Here is a 19,972-nt window from a genome sequence, read left to right on the forward strand (position 1 = left end):
CCAGGCAGGAGTCTTTCTTTTGCCCCTTTAAGGGGGGTTTGTTGGTCAGGGTTTGTTGGTCAGACCCACAGATTGGACCTGCCGGGATTTGTCTTCCTTTGTGAGTTATGGGCAGATCAAGCAATCAATGGTTAATCCTTTTTCCAACTGCGAAGTATGTGCTCTGTCTATGGCCACACTTCAGTCAGAAATCCTCCTGGTTCCTTCTATAGCTGAACTGGAATAGCTTAAAACTCAAGTTGATTGAACATATGGAACGACCAGCAAGCCCCTCCAGCGTCTTCAGGCTGGGTGGGCTCCGCGTTGTTGACTTCCTCCAAAGAGAACGGTTCCATATAGAAAATTTCCAACAGTCTGAGCTCAGTGGTGATGCCGATACATGTGAGTATGGGGCGCATCCAAGTGCAGCATCAGACTGGATTAATGTGGGTAATCCAGAACTCTGAATGAATGAAAATGCCTATTTGCAAGCTGATATATTAAATCGGGCAGCCTCTGTTGGACCCTCTGATGGACCTAGCAGGCTCTTTCCCTTTATAAATAAACTCTTCACGTTACCAATCTTTAGACTTAACCATCTGCAGGCACCGACTGAGACACTTTTTGCATTTCTTTTTGCCAGTGTATGCTCTGACAAAGAAGCGGCGAGCTGCTAAACCTCTTGCTGCAGAAAGATAAATGCAATGAGCAGTCTCTAAGACTGGTGTCCCAACTGCCTTACTCTGACCAGGTCAGGTAGTTGCTTTACCTGTTGCAACGCAGATTTGAGTTTTCAAATCCAGAATTTAACTTATTCTTCAGTCCAGCCGCTGGAAAACGGTGTCCCCAGAGGTTTGGAGAAGTTCCTTTCCAGAGAAGTGTGTTGTTACACGTCTATAATGGGAGGTAACTTGGTACAGCAGCCTCTCTGTTGCACCTGGATTAAAGCTGGTTTTGGGCTTGCGGTGGCTTGAATGGAGACTTTAATTTTAACTTTTCTTTGAATATTCCGAAAGATCAGAAGGGCATAAAGAAAAGGATAAATGAAACGGCAGTTCTTCTCATAAAATGACCATTTTGGGGTCTAATCCTGCATCCCCATCGTGCTTTAAACACCTAGTGAAATCAGAACCACAGAGCACACACGGTGCTTGGGGGGAAAAAAGGTCTCACTGTGGCCAGCAAATCCTCCTCCAAGCAAAGAGGGTGTTACTGCTCTAAGATGTGTCTTTGGTAATTTAAGATAGAGTAACCGTGTGGTCACAGAGGAGACTAACATTCCTTGGCCAGAGAGGACGAGCTTTTATTTTGAAAGCCACCTGGGTTCCACTTAAAAGTAGTAGAATACTTCAGGATTTATTGCAACCGGGCAGGCTCCTATTTAACAATGTCAAGGCATAGCTGTGGAAATACACACACTTTTCTTCTTTCGAGACATGGAACTCACTACATTTGGTCCTTGCACAGCTGTTGCTGGTCTGTAACATCAAACCGGCAAAAAGTTTGGCTATGAAGGATACCTAATATTTGGATTTTATATGCAGTGTCTCCAATTTATGCGCTTAGAATCATGAAGATGACTTATGATGTGTTGTGTTTGCATTGGCAACGGCTCAAAACCAGAAATATATTTCAGGCTTGGCTTTCCAGATATTATCTCAAGTCATTTAAAAGTTCATTATAGGGCACCCGCTAGTGCTGCTATAGCAAAGGGGCTGTCAGCATTTTTCAAGGGTTTATAACTCAGCCATTAAGAAAAAAAAAAATCTCTGTGGGCTGAAACTTGGCATTCAGGGTCTGGGCCCAGCAGTAAATTGTTTTTACAAATTAAAAAAAAAATCAGTTTGACTATTATTAAATTATAGGTGGGCTAAATTTTATTTAGAACTTTTTCAGGCTATTCTCCCATACTTCTGTAAACTAAAATGTTTCCACAATGTTTTTATAGAGTGCTACTCTAAAATATGGACCGGCTTTTGTTATATTCTTGAAACCCTGAGATTTAACTTAAAATATAATAACAGTGCTTATCCCAGCATAGCACTTTTCACCTTCAAAGTGCTTTACGAGCATTATCTCATTAATGTACATAACAGCCTCCCCATGATGTAAGAGGGATTATTATCCTCACTTTATAGCTGGAGAGATTGAGCCAAAAGGTTTAAGGCTGTTTTTAAAAGGACTTAGTTGCACAAGTCCCATGTGAGCTTTGATTGGCTTTGGGTGTCTACTTCCCTTTGGCTCTTCTAAAGATCACAACTGAAGTGATTCACCCAAGACTGTTCAGAGCCAGGATTAAAACTCAGACTTTCCAATGGCCAGTGCCACTAGACTGGGTAATTCGCAGAAGCACAGTAATTTGTACATAAGGGCCATCGCGTTTCTAAGAAGTTATTCTTTAGGTCAGAGGGAGTCAGCTCTGGGCATCTGGGGACCTGCGTGGTGGCAGGGAGACTTTCAAATGAAAGGGGAAACGCAGCATGCTCTAAGACCATGGCCATGCCACACGGTGTCTTCATCGTGTGTGCCAGCAGTGGGTCCATCCCGTTTCATCAGCCTTGTTCGCCTCCTGCTGAAAGCACAAAAAGGAGGATTTACCCCCATTTTTCTTGGCTTTTGGTCCCAGAAGGAGGAGATGTTAATTCTGATGGCACCGGAGAGTGGCTGACGGGGGTGACCTGGACAGAAACCTGGCCGCAGGCAGGAACTGTTTTATATGTTCTTTGCATAGTTGTTAGTAAAGGGAGAGGATGGTTGCAGTAGCTTGGGAGATTTGATGGACTTTGATAGGTGAGAGTTAGACACAATTATTAAAAATAAAATTGGGCTTCTCTTCAGCCCTTCCATTCTGGGCAAGGGCAGCAATGGAGGGCTTTTGTGCATGCCAGGGAAGGAATGCACGTAATTTTGTATGCCCCAGTAACAGGCCAGGGTTTGTTGGAAGCACTGTTAGTCCTTCAGCTCAGTCTCAAGTACAGAACTGCTTTACCTGTGACGAAGGGCTCCTCGTGAAGCTTCCAATTGCTTGAAACCTGCCCTGTTTAAATGTCATCTCCGGTGATCTGCTTGATCTCATTTATGATTTGGATGTAAAATTTGTGGACTTGAGGACTAAGCTATGCTGAATTTAACAGATGTGTTTTGTTTTAGCGTCTCCGTAGTAGTTCATGGAGGAAGGTGGAGAACATTTAGGGAAGAGTCAGAAGCTCCTAATGCTGAGAGGCTGTTTCTGTTTGTACCTATAGAGAAGTTGCACCCATAGCTCTTGTGTTACCGCCATACTTTCTCCCTGCCTACTGATCCTTTAAAATCCTTCTCCAGCCTTTGAAAACCTGCCCTACATCCTTACTCCTTTATTCGCCTCTCCTGTATACCACAGGACCTTTAAAATGTTATATTTACTGTGCTGTTTGTCAGCAAGACCATCACAGGACTGAGGCCATTCTGTTCTCTGACCATGTTATAGTGTAGATGTCTGAGCCGGTCTTTGAAACGTTATCGGGAATTATATAAATGACTGTGGTAAAGAAATGTTACGTTGGATAATTAAATGCGGTTATCCAGTTCCATGCTCTTAGTGTGATTTTATTAAACCCAGATTGTGGAGAGAACCCAAGAATACGTGTGCTGACTTAGATTAGGCTTCCCGGTGAGGTTATTAAGATAGCAAGTCAGAAACAGTTCTAGTCTTGCAAGGAAGCATGCAGAAATGATTCCAGAAAGCTGAAAGGCCAGTCGGACACCCCTGAAGAGACATCGGACCCTGTCGTCTCTCTTCACCGAGGCCAGGATCTCTGCCCTTTTTACCCCATACATAGATTTCCTAACTAGTTAGATCCATGGGAGTATAGATAACAGTCGTATTTTGCACAGTTTCATACCTGCGTGTTAAAAGACTAGTTATTCAGTGAACAAAAATATGCGTGGGCAGTTCCTTTGTGCTAAACATTTATCCTACGGCTCCTCAGGACCAACTGAGAAGAGAGACGCCTTGTATAAAGTGCTGTGCAAATACAGGGTAGGTGCTTACATGCTAAACAGATTAAATACAAAGGAAAGAGATATCGATATACACAAAGCATAATGAAGGGAGTAGCCAGTGAAGACATGATCAAAGTAAATAATTAGGGGAGTGAATTAGTTAGTTGGCTAAGCTGTCTTTATATGCGTTGGAGATTTTTTTCATGCTTTTAGGCAGGCTTATTGCTGGAGTTAACAGTAGCTGTACCTGAGAGCGGTGGAGCATGAGCAGCACAGCGCAGGTCTACTTGCTGATAGGCTTTTCTTGACCTCCCGGGTTGGCTGTGAGAGCACGGGAGCCGCGTACAGCCTCTGGGTTCCTCATTCCTCGGCCGCCCTGCTGAGACAGCCAGCAGCTCCTAATGGGTTTTGGCCAGTAATGACCACCGTTAGATCTGAACCTGTGACACGGAGATGAAAGCCCACGTATTCCTTTCCCCGTACCCAATCCATCTCGCTCTCTGCCTTTAAAGGATTTAATTAAATGTTGAATACAGCTAACTAGAAATAGTCGTCTTCCTGAACGGTGCGGAATGAAACAGCACTTGACAGGAGAAGGCAGTGCTCACAAATGGATTAGAAGAGATTAATTTAGCAACATGTTGATTTAACATTCCCTGTCTTGACAAAAGAATTCTTGATCTTCTGCTTGCACCTATCATGAGACCTATTTCAGATTTAAGATAAACTGTAGTACTCTTGGCAAGGGAAATACTGAGTGAGAGAAAAGCTCTTCATCTCCTAGATGTGATCTTTATTCCTTCATCTATGCAGGTAGTGCTTGCAAAATCATTGATAACATGTCTACGCTGCTCTGTCTGTCAATTGAAAGTGGCTCTGAGATCTTTGCTTCTGAACAATTCATTTCATATATGGCTGTATTTTGTGGGTCCTAACGTGAGCGGGAGCAGATCTGCATAGGCATCAAAATGAGCAGCCAGATTTCTGATACGTTTTTCATGTTAATTGGTTGGCAAAAAGGAAAACTAAAAGAACAAAAAGAAGCGGCGTTACCCCCTTTTTCTGTGTTAAATAAAGCCCAGTAGGATGATGTTGAGAAAGCAGAATGAATCCATGGGTGTGTGAAGGAAGGGAGGTTTTCCAGAAATACAGCATTACTATAGTGCAATGGGAATTCCAAAATTTGTTCCTTTTATTACAGTCTAAAACTATGTGGGACCTATTGCCTGCCCTGAAACAACAATTAACAAGTATTCTCATTTTCTAATAAACCTGATAGCCATTTCCTTTGTTTCCCTTTCAAAGACAAGCATGAGTTTTCTTTAAAGTGGTGTTTCCCGAGCTGGAGTTCATTATTCACCCTTTTTTTCTTTTTATCTAACAGACTACTTCTTGACGCTCGATGAACCTATGAATAACATAACTACCACCCTTGGCCAGACGGCAGAGCTGCACTGTAAAGTCTCTGGCAATCCTCCTCCGACAGTCCGTTGGCTGAAAAACGACGCTCCGGTTGTCCAAGAACCCCGGAGGATCTCCTTCCGTGCCACAAGCTACGGGTCTCGGCTGCGAATAAGGAACCTTGACACTACGGATACAGGCTATTTCCAGTGCGTTGCGACTAACGGCAGAAAGACTGTCTCTACAACTGGTGTGCTCTTTGTGAAATTTGGTACGTGACCTCCTTTGTCTCTAGTAGGTGAGAAACTTCAGCTTGCAGTATAGACTGGAGACCTGTTAGTGGGGTAGATATATATATATCTATCAGGTAAAATAAGCACATTTTCTTCAAAATCAAGGTTTGTATTAAGATAATTGCCTTACAAGCTGATCTTAAAACTGAGAGGATTCCAACCGAGAAACAGGTTTTGCGCGTATTCTCCTCCACCTCCCCTTTCAGAGGGAAATAATTCACTGAGATGAAGATATTTGCACAGACTCTTGGTTAGTCCTCTTAGGAGCTGGACAAATAACACATAACGAATGATGTATGTGATGAGTTTTATAGTCTTTTTTCATAAATCTTCCAAATTTTAAAATTTTAATAAGAAATTAATCATTAGGTCTTGTCTCGTAAGGCAGTTGTTGTCCTTCAGCCTGTATCTGAGATGTAGGAGATTTTAATCTGAACAATGATACTTTTATAGACGCTTCTGTAGAAAACAGTGAGTATTTTTCTTTTTTCTGACTGGAGCAATATTTAATCTCACGATTCAGTTTCTAGAGCAAATACATTCGTATGAACTTCCCTGAAACCTGCTGCAGCCGACTTCTCAGCCTGCTGTGCCGGTGAACTTGTGCGCCGTCTGCCCAGACCTTCCAGTAGTTGCCCAAATAAAAGCAGGGAGGGCAGGAACAGCAAAACCCTCCCAGCCAGAGCCCGCTGGGGGCAGGACACATTTGATCCATGCATCTGAATCAGGCCTAGGGTGAATTCCCTGATAAATAATGAAGATTGATAGGGGGAAACGATGCTGTTTTCTCCCAGTTGTAGTTACAACATGCTTTTGTACAAGCCTCCTGTGGTTTGCTTTTCTGTGACGGCCCGCGACACCGCTGAATTGCAGGATGAGTGTCTCACCTGGTTATTGTCCTCGTCTACGGCGTTTTGCAGAAAATCGTTGCTCCAGGATACAGTCTTGTCTTTGGTACTGAGAAACTGCGACTCGTCTGTTAAACTGCATAAACCACATCCAACATGACAGACTGTTGCTTTTATCTTTTAAAAGGTTTTCGAAAGCTTCCTGCTTGCTACCTCGCCATAACTCATCACGCTGTTTTTCTTCTGTCACTTTTCCAGGTCCCCCGCCAACAGCAAGTCCAGGATCATCGTAAGTTGTTTCATGTCTGTTATGTCGATTCATTAATCTTGCGTTTCAGCAGTCAGAAGTTCATTTGTCATTTTGTGTGACAGGAGCACTTTTACATTCCACTTTAAGTCAGATAGTATGGTAATTTATTGTAACGGAATTATCTGTCTCTTAGATATATTTTCATGTTATCATGTCAGCTCTTATTTCTTACACTAGACTTCTTAATTTCCAATATTATTACCTTTAGATCCTCTGGTGCCTTCAGCCTTTGAACTGATTTCCAGGTGCCTATAGGTATGAGCAGAAACTGATTTTCATACATGTCACAGTCCAATCTGGAAAATATTTGTCACTATAAGTAGATTTTACTACCTAGGGGCTTCTTACTGATTTTAAGGGGACTGCTGGTCGTAAGCTGACTCTGTGTCTATCTGTAGCCGTATTAGTAAACTGTCTTAAAAATGAGTTTTTGAAGATTGGGTACCTGGGTGGGAGCAGCGGCTGTTTTTACGAGAGCTCCCTGTATCCTGGAGCCCCCTGTACCCTGCCGGGTCCCTGCTGCTGGGTCTGAGCAGTTGCCACGTGGTTGTATTTTGGCACTGGAGCTTCTGTCTTTGGTAGCTTTTGAGAACGTACGTGTATCTTCCCCGCTAGTTTCAAGATACACGATCAAACTTGCTCAGCTTTTGTAGTCCCTTATTGTTTTCAAGTGTGATCTTCAACTGTTCTGAAGTTTGAAATTAATTTTGTGATAGAATGTCCACCTTGTTCAGATTTTACATGCATGGAACAATACTGAAACCCCACCTCTCCTGGTGAGGGAAGGTGCACCATTGGAAGAGAAATACAGTACCAACTAAAACATAAAATGAAACTGCTAATACGGTTGCAGGGAATGCAAAAGTTTGGCGATGTGAATGTTCCTGACTGTCCTTATAGAAGATTGTTCACAAAGTATTGCAAAGGGTATAAATTAGGGGAAGCATCTGACCACAAAAGGACATGCTAGGATGCCCTCTAATGGAACATCATAAAATGTGTTTTTGTCTTCCCTTTTGAAGGTACCTGACACGAAGTTACTGAGTTTATTTTGGAAGGGGAGCTCCTTGTTTGGACTTAGACTCCTTTTTGAGATTGTGATGTTCTGGGGAGGAAAGCTTCGTTGTGCTGTGGGAAGTGGGGACTGACGGGCTCTTTAGCGGTTTGGAGGCTTAATTAATGAGTTGAGAAGATGCGTATTTTGTCTCTGCTTCCACCTAATTTGGGGTTTCCGCAATTTGTAAGGTTAAGCAACGTGTCCTTGGTGGTCAGAAACCCACGGCAGAGCAGTGTGAGCACAGAAAGCAGAGAGCTCTGCTGGAATTTCACTGTCTTGGCTACTCAGGATTGCATCACTTTTTAAAAACAAAATAGGTTTGGGTACCTTTTTCCCATGTTTTTTTCTGGCAGGGTTTTGGGGTTTTTTTGCCCCCCACCCCCCTAAAAAGGACCACAACTTAACTAGCTAAAAGCCTCACCCAGTTACAGAGAAGTAACAGCAAGTGGTCCCTCTAATTCAGTGAGTGTTGGGCTGAGCTCTAAGGCGATGTCTGCACAGCATCATCCGGACCACGAGGGAAAAACCAAACCAGCGTCATGAGTGCTAATTCCGAGAGGAGGAGTATGGGAGTATTACACTCCACTTGAGCTAAGCACCCTTCTTCTAGCAGCAGTATCTTACCATAGCCCTGTCTTATTCTGCGTGCAAAGCCCATATATCCAGGGAAGAACTAATCACTGTTTTCTGTATGCACCACCTCAAACATTAAATTGGCTTTAAAGTGACTTAATCTAAGACTTCAATTTTGTTTTCAGCGTTTGCTGCCCATTGGGACACACAGGTACAAAGACAAAAGAGTGAGAAAAGGTGAAAATAAAGTGAGACTTCTTTAATAGTTGACTTCATAATTGTGCCTTATAATTTTGTAACCACAAAAGATATTTAATCACACTTCATTATCCTGGGAGGTTGTGGGCTCTGTTTAGTAAGAGGTCACGTTGTGCTAAACATTGGAGAGAAACATCTCCAAAGAAATGTGCAGAGGGACCTCTGTTTTACTGAATGGAGAACATTTACATTCCTGTAGAAGCAAGCCAGATTTAATCTATGAAATAAGAGAATCAGGAAGGAGCTTATGACAAAGAAATGATAAACTTGGAACTCATACTAAATCAGAGTAAGAAAAAGGTCAGTGTATGTCATCTTGAACCTAGTTCGTATCCGTTGCCAGTGGCATGAGTGCAAGATCCGTATGGATAGCAGCAGCGGGTCCCGCTGTGTGAATCGCAAGGAGAAATTGCATGTTGTGGAATGCGGGAGAGAAATTGCCTCGAAATCTGTTCCTCGCTGTTTCCTGTTCTTTCCGTGCCAGTGATATCTTGAGTATTGTACAGCCTACTCATGCACAGCCTTCTCCCCGTACAAGCTGGCAAACCAATTTGTAGCTATGAAATGAATGAAAATTTGGTGGAAGTGCCTGTGGTAAGAATGATCCCGCATTACAGAGGTAAGTGTCACAAAACAGCGTTTGAAGGAGTACTAGTTAAAGGCAGCAGTACTCTTCTGCACAGGGAAACAGCAGTTTGTATAGCTCTGCTATATTTTCTTGTCTGAAAAACAAATTTAAGTTGTTCTAGATATTAAAACATATTTTTTCTGGTATTTTGATTGTAAATTTCTTCAATTGCGAAGAGAACTTGGAGCACCCTGTGAGACCCTCAGAATGCATCAGCCTTCAGACTACTGTGTGGTTGCATAGTCTTGGTGCCATTTTGGGACTCCTCGTTGCTATGAGATAAGCAATAGGACTAGTTATGAGAAATACCTGCTTTTATCTGGGAAAACTAACCCCATCCGTGCCAGCCTCAATTTTCAAGTTCCAAGGTGACAGATGTAGTTCATGGTCAACCTCCCTTCCCAACGTTTAAGACTTGTGGGAGTTCTAAGGGGAAACACTTCCTTCAAGGAATAGTCCTGGAAGCTGGCTCAGAAAATATCTTCGAAGGTTAGGGCATCGTCCTGGTGCTTGGGGTAAACTGGCTCTGGGTCTGTGGGTCCAGCTGATTTTGGTTCCCCAAGATACTTTCACGGGAACCTACGTCTCTCTTCCCCAGCCGTGCAAGCTGGCCGCTGGTGTCGCTCTGAACAAAGGGACACTTACCGTACATCATCATACGGACATATCTTATTATTTTATAGTGGTTAAATGAAGGCTGAATATGGGAAGCACTTTGATGGATGTTGCGGAAATGAAAACTCTTAATTGGATAGTGTTTGTGCCTTATCAGCGTGAGTTTCTTCTCCTATGATAAGGCAATGAACAAAATCGATGGCAAGCAGCAGCCTTTCCCTGTGGGTGTGCTTTTCCCATGTTGTCTTTATCAACCTACCGTGAGTGGAAGGTTCTGTTCATTTCAGGATTTAATTTGAGGATCATGTTTTTTAAAAAAATCCATATGCTCAGCACTTTTTCTCCGCGTAATTTATAGATGCAGAGTTCTGCCCTGATGTGATGGCAGAAAAATAGATGGGCCAACTGTAGCTTGAAAATAAAAAGGTTAAATGGATGACTTCTGCAAAAGAAGACAGGCAATGCTAGATAACATAATAATTCGTGTGTGTTATATCCGTATTCTTTCTGCTTTCCTTTAGCACTGTTATAGTCAGCTAGAGCCAAAAGTCTGATTTGCAAATCAGCCTGAAGCGAATGAAAGAAACTCCAGCAGAAACATTCCGCTGCAATCCGTAAGGAAATCCAGAATCCCAAGGTCTTGCTGCAGTGAAAAGCACTGGCTGACCTGAACGTCCTTCCTTTAACTCTCCTGCGTTTGGCAAAGGTCAGCTTTAAAGCCCTTATCTGCGAGGCCACGGAGTTACATTCCATTAACGTGCTCTGCTGCTCCGCGGCTCTGACATAGCTTGGAGAAGCTTTTCTTTAAAAAGCAAAAACAACCCACGCTCCCGCTTTATAAATAAATCATTATTTTATCTTTGGTTTCGCCGGAAGGTGCTGCAGATAGAGCGCCCGCTCCAAGCAGCGTGGTGAGCTGTGGGGAGAGTGCCCAGGAACCGGACGGCAGCGCCGGCTCCGGCTCTTGGACTACTGGAATAGTTTCCCTAAAGTGGATGGTGTCAAGGGCACCTCCACAACAGGCAGGAATCCAGGGGGGGGCTCTTCTGGCAGATAAGTCAGGTCCTGCTGGCTCTTGCTGTAAAAGACCACCATCAGCTAATTTAGCCCCTTCTTTTTTCCCACAGAATTTATGAACGCAAACTCAAATTGAATTCGTTGACTAATTTGAGGAAGATCAAGGGGAGCATTCTGCTGGTTAACTGTTTTCCAGCATGTGTCGGTGTATCGGTGTACGCTTGTGTGTTGCGTATTTCTCTCTGTGTGTATAGATATTTTACACACACATATATTCATGGCTGTAGTCATCGCTTCTAAAAATTTCCCAATAGACCGTAACTTTAACGTTATTTTTGAAGTTCTCGTGCTTCACATCACTTTGAAACTCACTTTTTATCCATCATCCATGGCAAGGTTTGGTCCTTTAAGGACGTAGAAGTGTGTATCTTACCCTCAGATCCCTCAGGTTGCTACAGAGAACAAAATCCGAAAGGGCTGAGGTCAGAGCACGGCAGATTCCTGGAGACGAGAGAATTTAATATAACAATAGAGATATTTTGGCCTGGAAAATGGTTGTGTGCCCAATCTTTTCCATTATTATTGTCCTTTTTTCCTCATTCTGTATTGTTTCCGCTGCCTGGAGAGATGGCCCTCCTGAACTTCACCAGGAGAAATCCTAGGAGCAAGTCACTGAAATTCGAGGAGATGCAGCAAACTTGCACTCTGTTCAAGAACCGCCACAAGAGCCACAGTGGGAAAGAAAACAAAAATGCTTTTTCACATGGCCCAGTCTAAAAGCGAGCTAGATAAACCCTGCTGGAGTGTAGTCCGGTGGGAAGAGGTCTGGAAAATGCTCTGTATAATCTGTGTCGGAGCTGCACAAAACCAATTTCTTGTGTTGTGGGCATGTTTCGAAAAGGCTTAACCTGCAGGTGAAATATTTCATTCAACAACACAGACTTTTGACTTAATTACAGCGGAAACACGGGAAGAACAGCAATGGCACTTCTTGGAAGTATTCTCTATGTTCGCTAGATGTGGTGGTTTAGGTTTTAGAGGAGAAAAATGTCTTAACTCATCAGTATTCCTGCTCTTGGATGTGCAGTGGTTACTGTGCTGCAGAGAGACAACGGCGTGAGTGTGGATCAGCCGGGATGTATATGCCACGGACTGGCACCTCCTGAGCAGAGTATATACAGTCCTTGTGTCAGGATTGCTCTTGAACAGTCCTTTTGTTCTCAAGAGAGACTTTGTTATATATATAACCTAAATATGGTATTGTTTTGTTCTTTATTTAACCACTGGGAATGAGGAGAGAAGAGGAGAAGAGGAGAGGAGAGGGCTGTAATTTTAAGGGGCATTTGATTCATAAAATCAAATGGGGTTTGGGATTCCCAGAAATAGCTTGCAAGGCTTGTGAAACCACAAGCCCCACAGGATTCTCCCATCCTCTTTTTCAGTGATTAAGATTTTTTTTTTATTATTATTTTTTTAGTTAAACACATCTGGGTTTTTCAGTAAAACAGATCTTTTATACAGTGGCTCTGTGTAGCTGGATGTCAGCATGGTTCCTTCAACAAGAAAAAGCGTAACTACTGGCCAGCGTCCAGGTGAGACTTGGCCAACTGTGTATTTGATTGTGGATTTCATAGAGTAACAGAGAGACTTTCCCCTTTTGGCCATAGAAGCTAAATTTTATAGAAGAAAAAATGCCGATAAAGAGGCAAGAGTGGATTGATGGGAGAACCGCTCCAGCAGCATCCCGACACCCACCTCCCTGCTGGTTCCCACCACCAGCACCCGGGGCTCCTGCGCCCGTGCTGGGCACCAGCCTGGACCTCCGGGGTCTTGGTGAAGGAGGAGTATTTGATTTCCAGTCCTGTGACGTGTTTTGTGGCCGTCACAGAAACTACCTCAGTGGAAATTTTGAATGAGGACTGAATGCAAGTCCCAGGAGTTTTGGCGTGGGGTCTTTTATAGCCCCACTGCGTGTTGGTGCAACAGCTTGTAGGTACGGCATAGAGGGGCTGAGACGCAAGCTGGAAGTGGGATATTCTATGTGGAGGCCAATATAAATATATTTGGGCAAAAAAATCAGGCGGTATGAAGATGAAGTCTGAGTGGCTGATGCTGACAGAAACCATGTTACGTTCTGTTGCATTACTTCATTCGAGTGAAAATAATACTCCCTTAGTTTTGCCAGGGTCTGAGAGTCAGATTATCTGCTGTGAGCATGCCAGTCATGGAAATGAAATGTTTCCAGGGAGAGCAGGACTTGTCCTCTTCACTGGGGCTTTGATCCGGTGCTCACTTATCTCTGTGCCGCTGTCTCACCTTTTCCCTTGGTCTGATCATCCTGATGTGATTTTCTTTGCAATGTCCCTGTAGCATCGCGGGCAGTGAAGTGACTGCTGAGGCACCAGGGTGTACGGTTTAGGAGGGGGCGTGCTCCTGGACCTTCCTGAGCAAGTGAAAATAAAGGAAAACCTCTGGGTAAATGTAATATAGAATTTAGGAAGTCATATTTGTATCTTGTATTAAATGAATTGGCTACAGACAGTATTCTGGTGCATTTTATCTACTTCAGGATACTTACGTAGCTAAATACACACATTATCTGAGAATCCCAGGATCCTTTGCCTCTTTACCTCCTCTTATCTCCCAGACCACATACGGGAAATTGAGCCAGAGTAAGATTAAAGGTGCGTTTCGGTTGCCTTAACCGCAGCTGTTGGTGCTACTTCAGCAGAAGTCACGCCAGTCACCTCTGGGTTTGACACCCTGGGGGACGTACCCAAGGTACGGCATGTGCAGCCTGCAACGGAATAGAGAATTGAGCCGTGTCTCTGGAGGAGCAGGCCAGATCCTGAGCCACGGGGTTATTGTTCTTGTCCGCTGCGGCCGTGCAGCCTCCGCTGGTTTTCATGTGAGCAATGCCGCAAAAATCCGAGTTCTTTGCCACAGAGCTCTTACCCCAGCTCTTACTAATGAAGTGGCTTACACTGTATTTTGTTATGCTGTGGTAAGTCTACAGAAAAGAAGCTGACCTGTAGTTTGGAGAAAGGTTGACCTTCGAAAGTGCTTTTCACTTTTGAAAGGGTATCTGATAAATATTTTTGCGAATTTTAGCTGAAGCGTTCCACTCTTATCTGCCTGCAGTGCAAACAGAAAGCCCTTCTGTCTTCATGCGGCACAAAGGAAAGGTATGACACAGTATGGAGACTTAGTTGTATTATCTGAAAACAAATTAATTACTCTGATGTCAATATTTTTTTAAGTGGGGAGGGAAAAATGAGAAAGTACATTATGACTTAGGAGCCAGAGCTCCCTAATGCGTTCTTGTAATACAAGGGAAAAGACAATGTGCTGTTAAGATCTGGATTTGTTTTCATTCTGCGCAGGATCACCCATAGCAACTACGTATGCAAATAAATGTTTGCTATAGAAATGGCAGATGTGGAATGCTACAGACGGTATTTGAAGAGTATTTGTACTTTTATTTCTATGAGGCTTTAATACGACCTGGTTGTGTAGTCAGTAATGCCTGACGTTGCACACAGGATTTGTAGCAACTGGAAGTGAAGGTGAAAATGTGACATTGCTTTTACTTACCTTTTACACTTGTGAAAGTGCTCAGCTCTCAGCATTTTGGAAATACTGAATCCAGTCTTGTGCTTTTTATTTTTAGCTGCTTTTTAGACGGCTAATTTAGCCTTGCTACGTTAGTCCTGTTGCACTGAGTTTGTTTCACCACGTGTGATGAATGCTGACGGTAACACTGAAAGGTGAATTTATGCTATCTTTATAGGCTCAGATACCTTATGGTCATTTTTTAAAACTGGTATCTAGGGATATTTCAAATCCCACACAGAAACCTGGGGGGGGGGCTGAGACATAAAGTGCGGACAGAGGATAGATTTTCCTGTCTCTAATAGTAATAGGTTTTCTCAATTGTCGGTGTTTATACAAACACTTAAAGAAATCCTGGAATTACATAATTTGACCCTGAGTTACAGACTGTGTGCGTATTTTCCCAATTTATTTAAAAAGGAGCAAAGTAAGAATCATTTTGAAGTTTCTTCTGTTTGGCAACAGAAAGGGGAAAAAAAAAAAGCAAATCAGGAAAGGCTGAAAAGTTGCGTGACTTACCCTGGTCATCTGCAGCCTTCGGGGTATTGTGTTTATGGAGATATTCTTTAATTGTTGCAAAAAAAAAAAAAAAAAGGTCATTACGCACAGTCGGCAATCTGTGTCTAAGTCTGATAATAAAGTGAGTCTTGTGAGTTAAACCACATAGTCAGACCTGCCAAGTATTGTTCCTATTAATGCTGTATATCCTTAAAGTCACACAGGGGCCATTTTCCCACTGAGCTCCTGGCAGCAGTCGCCTGGGTAGGAGTTCAGTCCACCCCAGGACAGAGCACCCGAGCTCCTAAGCTCTGCATTAAGGCTGCAGCTAAGACTGTTTGGAAAAAAAGTATTGGATTTGATTAAAAATATCGAGCCGTCAGTATTTGGTTTTATTCCATGTTGAAATGAAGCTGAGACCATTAGGCATTTTTCTCAGAAAATAAATGTTGCACGGCCCCTAGCCCAGGGTATACTCACTTGAGAGGAGGAAGATGCTGGCTCTGCCTTAAAGCAGAGATAGAACCTGATTTTCCCATATTTCATGTGGTCATTCCAGATAACAACTATTTTGAGGCCAACCCAAAAACTCCTTCTGGAGCTGCTAAAAGATCACAGCAGCAATTTCGTCCAAACCACTGTGTTTCTGCGAAACATTCCGGTTTTCAGAAGATGATATTTTCTCTCTAAGACAATTTTCATCAAAAAAATTTCTCATTTAGCTCTAATCGTAAGGGCAATTTAAATGACTTACAAGGATTTCTTTGAGCCCGAAGGCTGTGAGGCAAGATCTGACAATATTACAATTAATTTCACCCTTCCTGGCCCGGGTCAGGTTACAGTGCTGGCTAAACACAGCCTGTCTTTGTGCTGCTTTATTTTGGAAAGGACTTGCCCTGAATGTATGTCTTGTCCTCAAAGAGGGCAAATGAAAAAATACGTTTTAGAGTGTCTCTGATTCGCGTGGGATTAGACCTGGTTTGTGTTAGGCTCAAACAACGCGGTATCTTAAAGTTTCTGGCAGAAATTATTGGTCCGTTGTTTTGTTTGTGTGTATTTAAAACAGAGGGCCTTCTTCAATGGCTTCTTCATCTAAGAGCTGCTAAAATAGAGATGGCTGCTGTTGTTCTGGGGAGGAGGGGCTTATTTTGTGTTGTAGCCCAAGTGCCAGAGCATCCCAGTCCCAGGCTTTTGAAGCTTTCTATTATATTTTGGGGGTTTGCTGGTCTATCTTAAGCAGTTAAAAAAAACCCCCACAACAAAAAGCTAAAAGACCGGAAACCAACCTCCTTGATTTCCCTCCCCACCAGCCAGCGGTGGAATGGCAGTCAGTGTAAGACTTTGGTGTTGCAGGAGAATCTTAGAATTATAGAATCATAGAATGGTTTGGGTTGGAAGGGACCTTAAAGGCCACCCAGTGGCACCCCCTGCCCTGGGCAGGGACACCTCCCACCAGCCCAGGTTGTTCCAAGCCCCGTCCAACCTGGCCTTGAACCCCTCCAGGGATGGGGCAGCCGCAGCTTCTCTGGGCAACCTGTTCCAGGGGCTCACCCCCCTCACAGCAAAGAACGTCTTCCTCAGATCTCATCTCAATCTCCCCTCTTCCAGTTTGAAGCCATTACCCCTTGTCCTGTCACTACGTGCCCTTGTGAAAAGTCCCTCTACTTGAGTTTCTCTTGTCTGGCTGTTGCCTCCTTAGTGTTATTGCCCAATGTGTACAGGTGTTAGTTCTGGGGAGGTGGGTGTAAAAGCTTTTAGATGTAGGAGGAAAGAAAGGAAATAATTGTATATGTGTATAAAATGATTTCTAGCTGTCATGGAATGAGTTAAATGTAACTAAGTCGGAAAACTGACAAATGACATTGTGAATCAGTCATCTTTATTATGATTTTGTGAAAGAGAAAACTGAACTTCTGTCACATGGGGCAAGTGTGTTTAAAAGTCTGTTACGGTCTTGTTTTACTTAAAAATCTGCAAGTTCTGGTGGCTGAATGTCCTTACAGCACTTTCCTGGGTTTCTGGCCCTTTGTACAGCCACAGGAGTTGGTCAGGTGTAAGGGGTGAAATAAGGAAATAGTCAAACATTTCAGAAACCAGTTAATGTCTGAGGTCATCTCCAAGGTACAGCGAGATTCCTCTATGCCACGAGGCCTTTAATTATGGGGGAAATCCTATTTAAAGGCCTATAACGTTTCTGTGGTTGTAATAAAATATCCTGCGTAACCAGGTAGTAAAATCTCAGTGGGCAAATCTCAATCTCTTTCTCATTTTGTTCTTCTTTAGTGCCCAGCTGTTGTTGATATTCCTTAAACAAATCCTCTTCTGCTATTTTCAGTTTGTGTCGATGGGGAACCAAGAAAAGGAGGAGCAGTGAGGGCTCTGTCGGAGGTTCGTCACTGGAAAGTGAATTAAGATGAAACATTTGAAACATTAGGGTAGTGAAAGCTCTTCTGGCTCATGGTAGCAATTATTCAAGAGAATAAAAAATAGCAATAATGATAATTATGGTATTGCAAACAAAGCGTGGGTAGTGGAAGGGGGAAAGGCGGTGTCTGTGGCCTGTGCCTGGTTGTTTCCTGTCCTGGGCTCCCTTTCACCCACGTGAAAAGTCATCTCTGTCCATATGTAGGCCTCTTCTTCCTGCCCCCCTTCCCATGGGCACTTTATGCTTCTTTTCCCGCTTCAGATGGATTCGGCACCGAGCTTTTGCCTTTTCCCTAACGAGACATCCCAGGACTGGGACCCAGAGCCTTGTGCTGGACCACTGCTTGTCCGTCAAAATCACTGCCCGGGCAGCTGCAAATTTTCCTTCCTTATCCAATCTCCACGTACCTTCAGATCTTCTGATTTCATAAAAGGTTCAGTGATTATAGGGTGTTTCTCCTTGCACCTTAAATAGAATCATAGAATCGTCTAGGTTGGAAGAGACCTTTAAGATGGTTGAGTCCAACCATTAACCTAACACTGCCCAAACCACCACTAACCCATGCCCCTCAGCACCACATCTACATGTCTTTTAAATACCTCCAGGAATGATGATTCCAGCCCTTCCCTGGGCAGCCTGTTCCAATGCTTGATAACCCTTTCAGTGAAGAAATTGTTCCTAATATTCAATCCAAACCTCCCCTGGCACAACTTGAGGCCATTTCCTCTTGTTCTATCGCTTGTCACTTGGCGAGAAGAGACCAGTCTCCAACTGTCTACTGCCTCCTTTCAGGGAGCTGTGGAGAGCAAGGTGGTCTCCCCTCAGCCTCCTTCTCTCCAGGCTGAACACCCCCAGCTCCCTCAGCTGCTCCTCATAAGACCTGGCCTGGCGTGCCTGCTGGGAACAAGCTCCTCCGCTCCCGGGGAGGGCAAGTACAGGGATGCTTCAGGCATCCCCATGCTTAAATGGGTCTCTCTTGTATGGGGACCACCTGAAAGTCAGCAATTTAAAAGGGCCACCCAATGCCATTGGGAGCCAACGTTGGGAGCGTGGTGAGCAAGAGCCCCACGATGAAGAGGCTGCAAAAGCCCAGGTGAAGCTGGAGGGAACAATCCTCACCCGAACTAACAGTGGAGCTCCTTGTTGGGAGTGTGTGTCAATCACGCCGAGCTCAACTCAAGAGTTTACCCTGGGATTCTGCAGCCTTTGGGAGAATCAGCGGTTTCAGTCTTGGGGCAAGTGTTTATTCAGTCTAGTAAAAACATGAAAAAAGGGAATAAATCTGTATTGACCCAGGGTGCTTTCTGTGCTGCAATATGGTGTAAAACCTTCAGAATGAGTTTTTCTATAAAGATAACATCATTGAGCTGCCCTCCTGTACGTACTCAATCACAATTTGTGTTACTTCATCACAAAATCCACACATGAAGTGTGAGGAAGAAGATTATAAGGTGTTACAGTATTTATCCTGATAATTGAAAACATGCATGACGCTCGAGCTTTGGCCGTTCAAAGCAATAACCCTGGGTGACTTCAAATACTGTGAAAGGAGTTAATCATCGATTTCAGAATGTGTCAAGTTTATTGATCTTGTTAACAGGAAAATACGTGTGGTTACCTTGGTGGGGAAGGAAAGCAGTTATCATCTGACCTGTTATTAGTTGGATGCTATTATTGATGCCTGAGCCAACAAAGATCCATGTTAAGCAAAAAATTAATCGCAAATGTTACCCTGCCGTAGTTTTCCAGGCAAATTTCTCGTGTCAGTAAATTTACTTTAAATAAATAAATTTTCTCTCACTCCTGATTTTGCTCGAGATGAATGGGCGCATTCTTTCGCCGCAGTTCTGCCTGGCAATTAGCACCGAGAACACTTAGCAAGCTGATCCCCTTTCAAGGTTCACAGCTAGTTTAGAGATTTGGAAGGTTTGGAGGCGAGAAGAGGCCGTCGCAGTCCTCCGTGGAGCCATCCCAGGGAATACACAGGCTCTAGTACTTCTCTCGGGTATGTTATGTTCCAAATCCAGTGGTTTTGAATTAGCTCGGGCACATCCTTGGAAAAAAAAAAAAGAAAGACAGACGTGTCATGTTGATTTTATCTGTCTTTAGCTTCTGAACATGCTTGTGCTCTGTCAAGTCAAATGCCTGTATAAGATTCTAAATATACAAACATCGTTATCTTTACAACCCAACGCCTGACTTTGCCAAAGCACCTCTGAGAGGTCTCTTTTCCGTAAGCTCCTGGGAATCGCCACCAGCTCTGTTACCGCCTCAAATCCTGCATTGTTTGGGCTCCGTTTGAGCCGTTGCGCTGTTTTGTCTTGGTCGGTGTAAGGCCGGCAGACTTGGGGTCGCTCGGCTCTTTCCACCCAGGGTGCGAGGGCTGCCGGGGAGATCAACAGCCGTGAAGAGATCACGGGAATGTTGCCTTTGACAGTTCTTGGATGCAAGACCGCAATGCTGCCTTGACCCACCTA

General features: G+C 43.7%; 1 protein-coding gene across 1 annotated transcript in view; it reads left to right on the top strand.

Annotated features, from left to right (window-relative positions):
- Positions 1-19,972, top strand: part of ROR1 (receptor tyrosine kinase like orphan receptor 1) — a 174,539-nt gene that overhangs the window by 125,351 nt on the left and 29,216 nt on the right. The window contains exons 3-4 of the mRNA XM_054212436.1: positions 5,345-5,632; positions 6,761-6,791. Of these exons, the coding sequence (XP_054068411.1) occupies positions 5,345-5,632; positions 6,761-6,791 (319 nt within the window). The remainder of the gene's footprint in view (positions 1-5,344; positions 5,633-6,760; positions 6,792-19,972) is intronic.

Source organism: Rissa tridactyla, chromosome 8 (assembly GCF_028500815.1).
Source record: "Rissa tridactyla isolate bRisTri1 chromosome 8, bRisTri1.patW.cur.20221130, whole genome shotgun sequence".
Classification (NCBI taxonomy): Eukaryota; Metazoa; Chordata; class Aves; order Charadriiformes; family Laridae; genus Rissa; species Rissa tridactyla.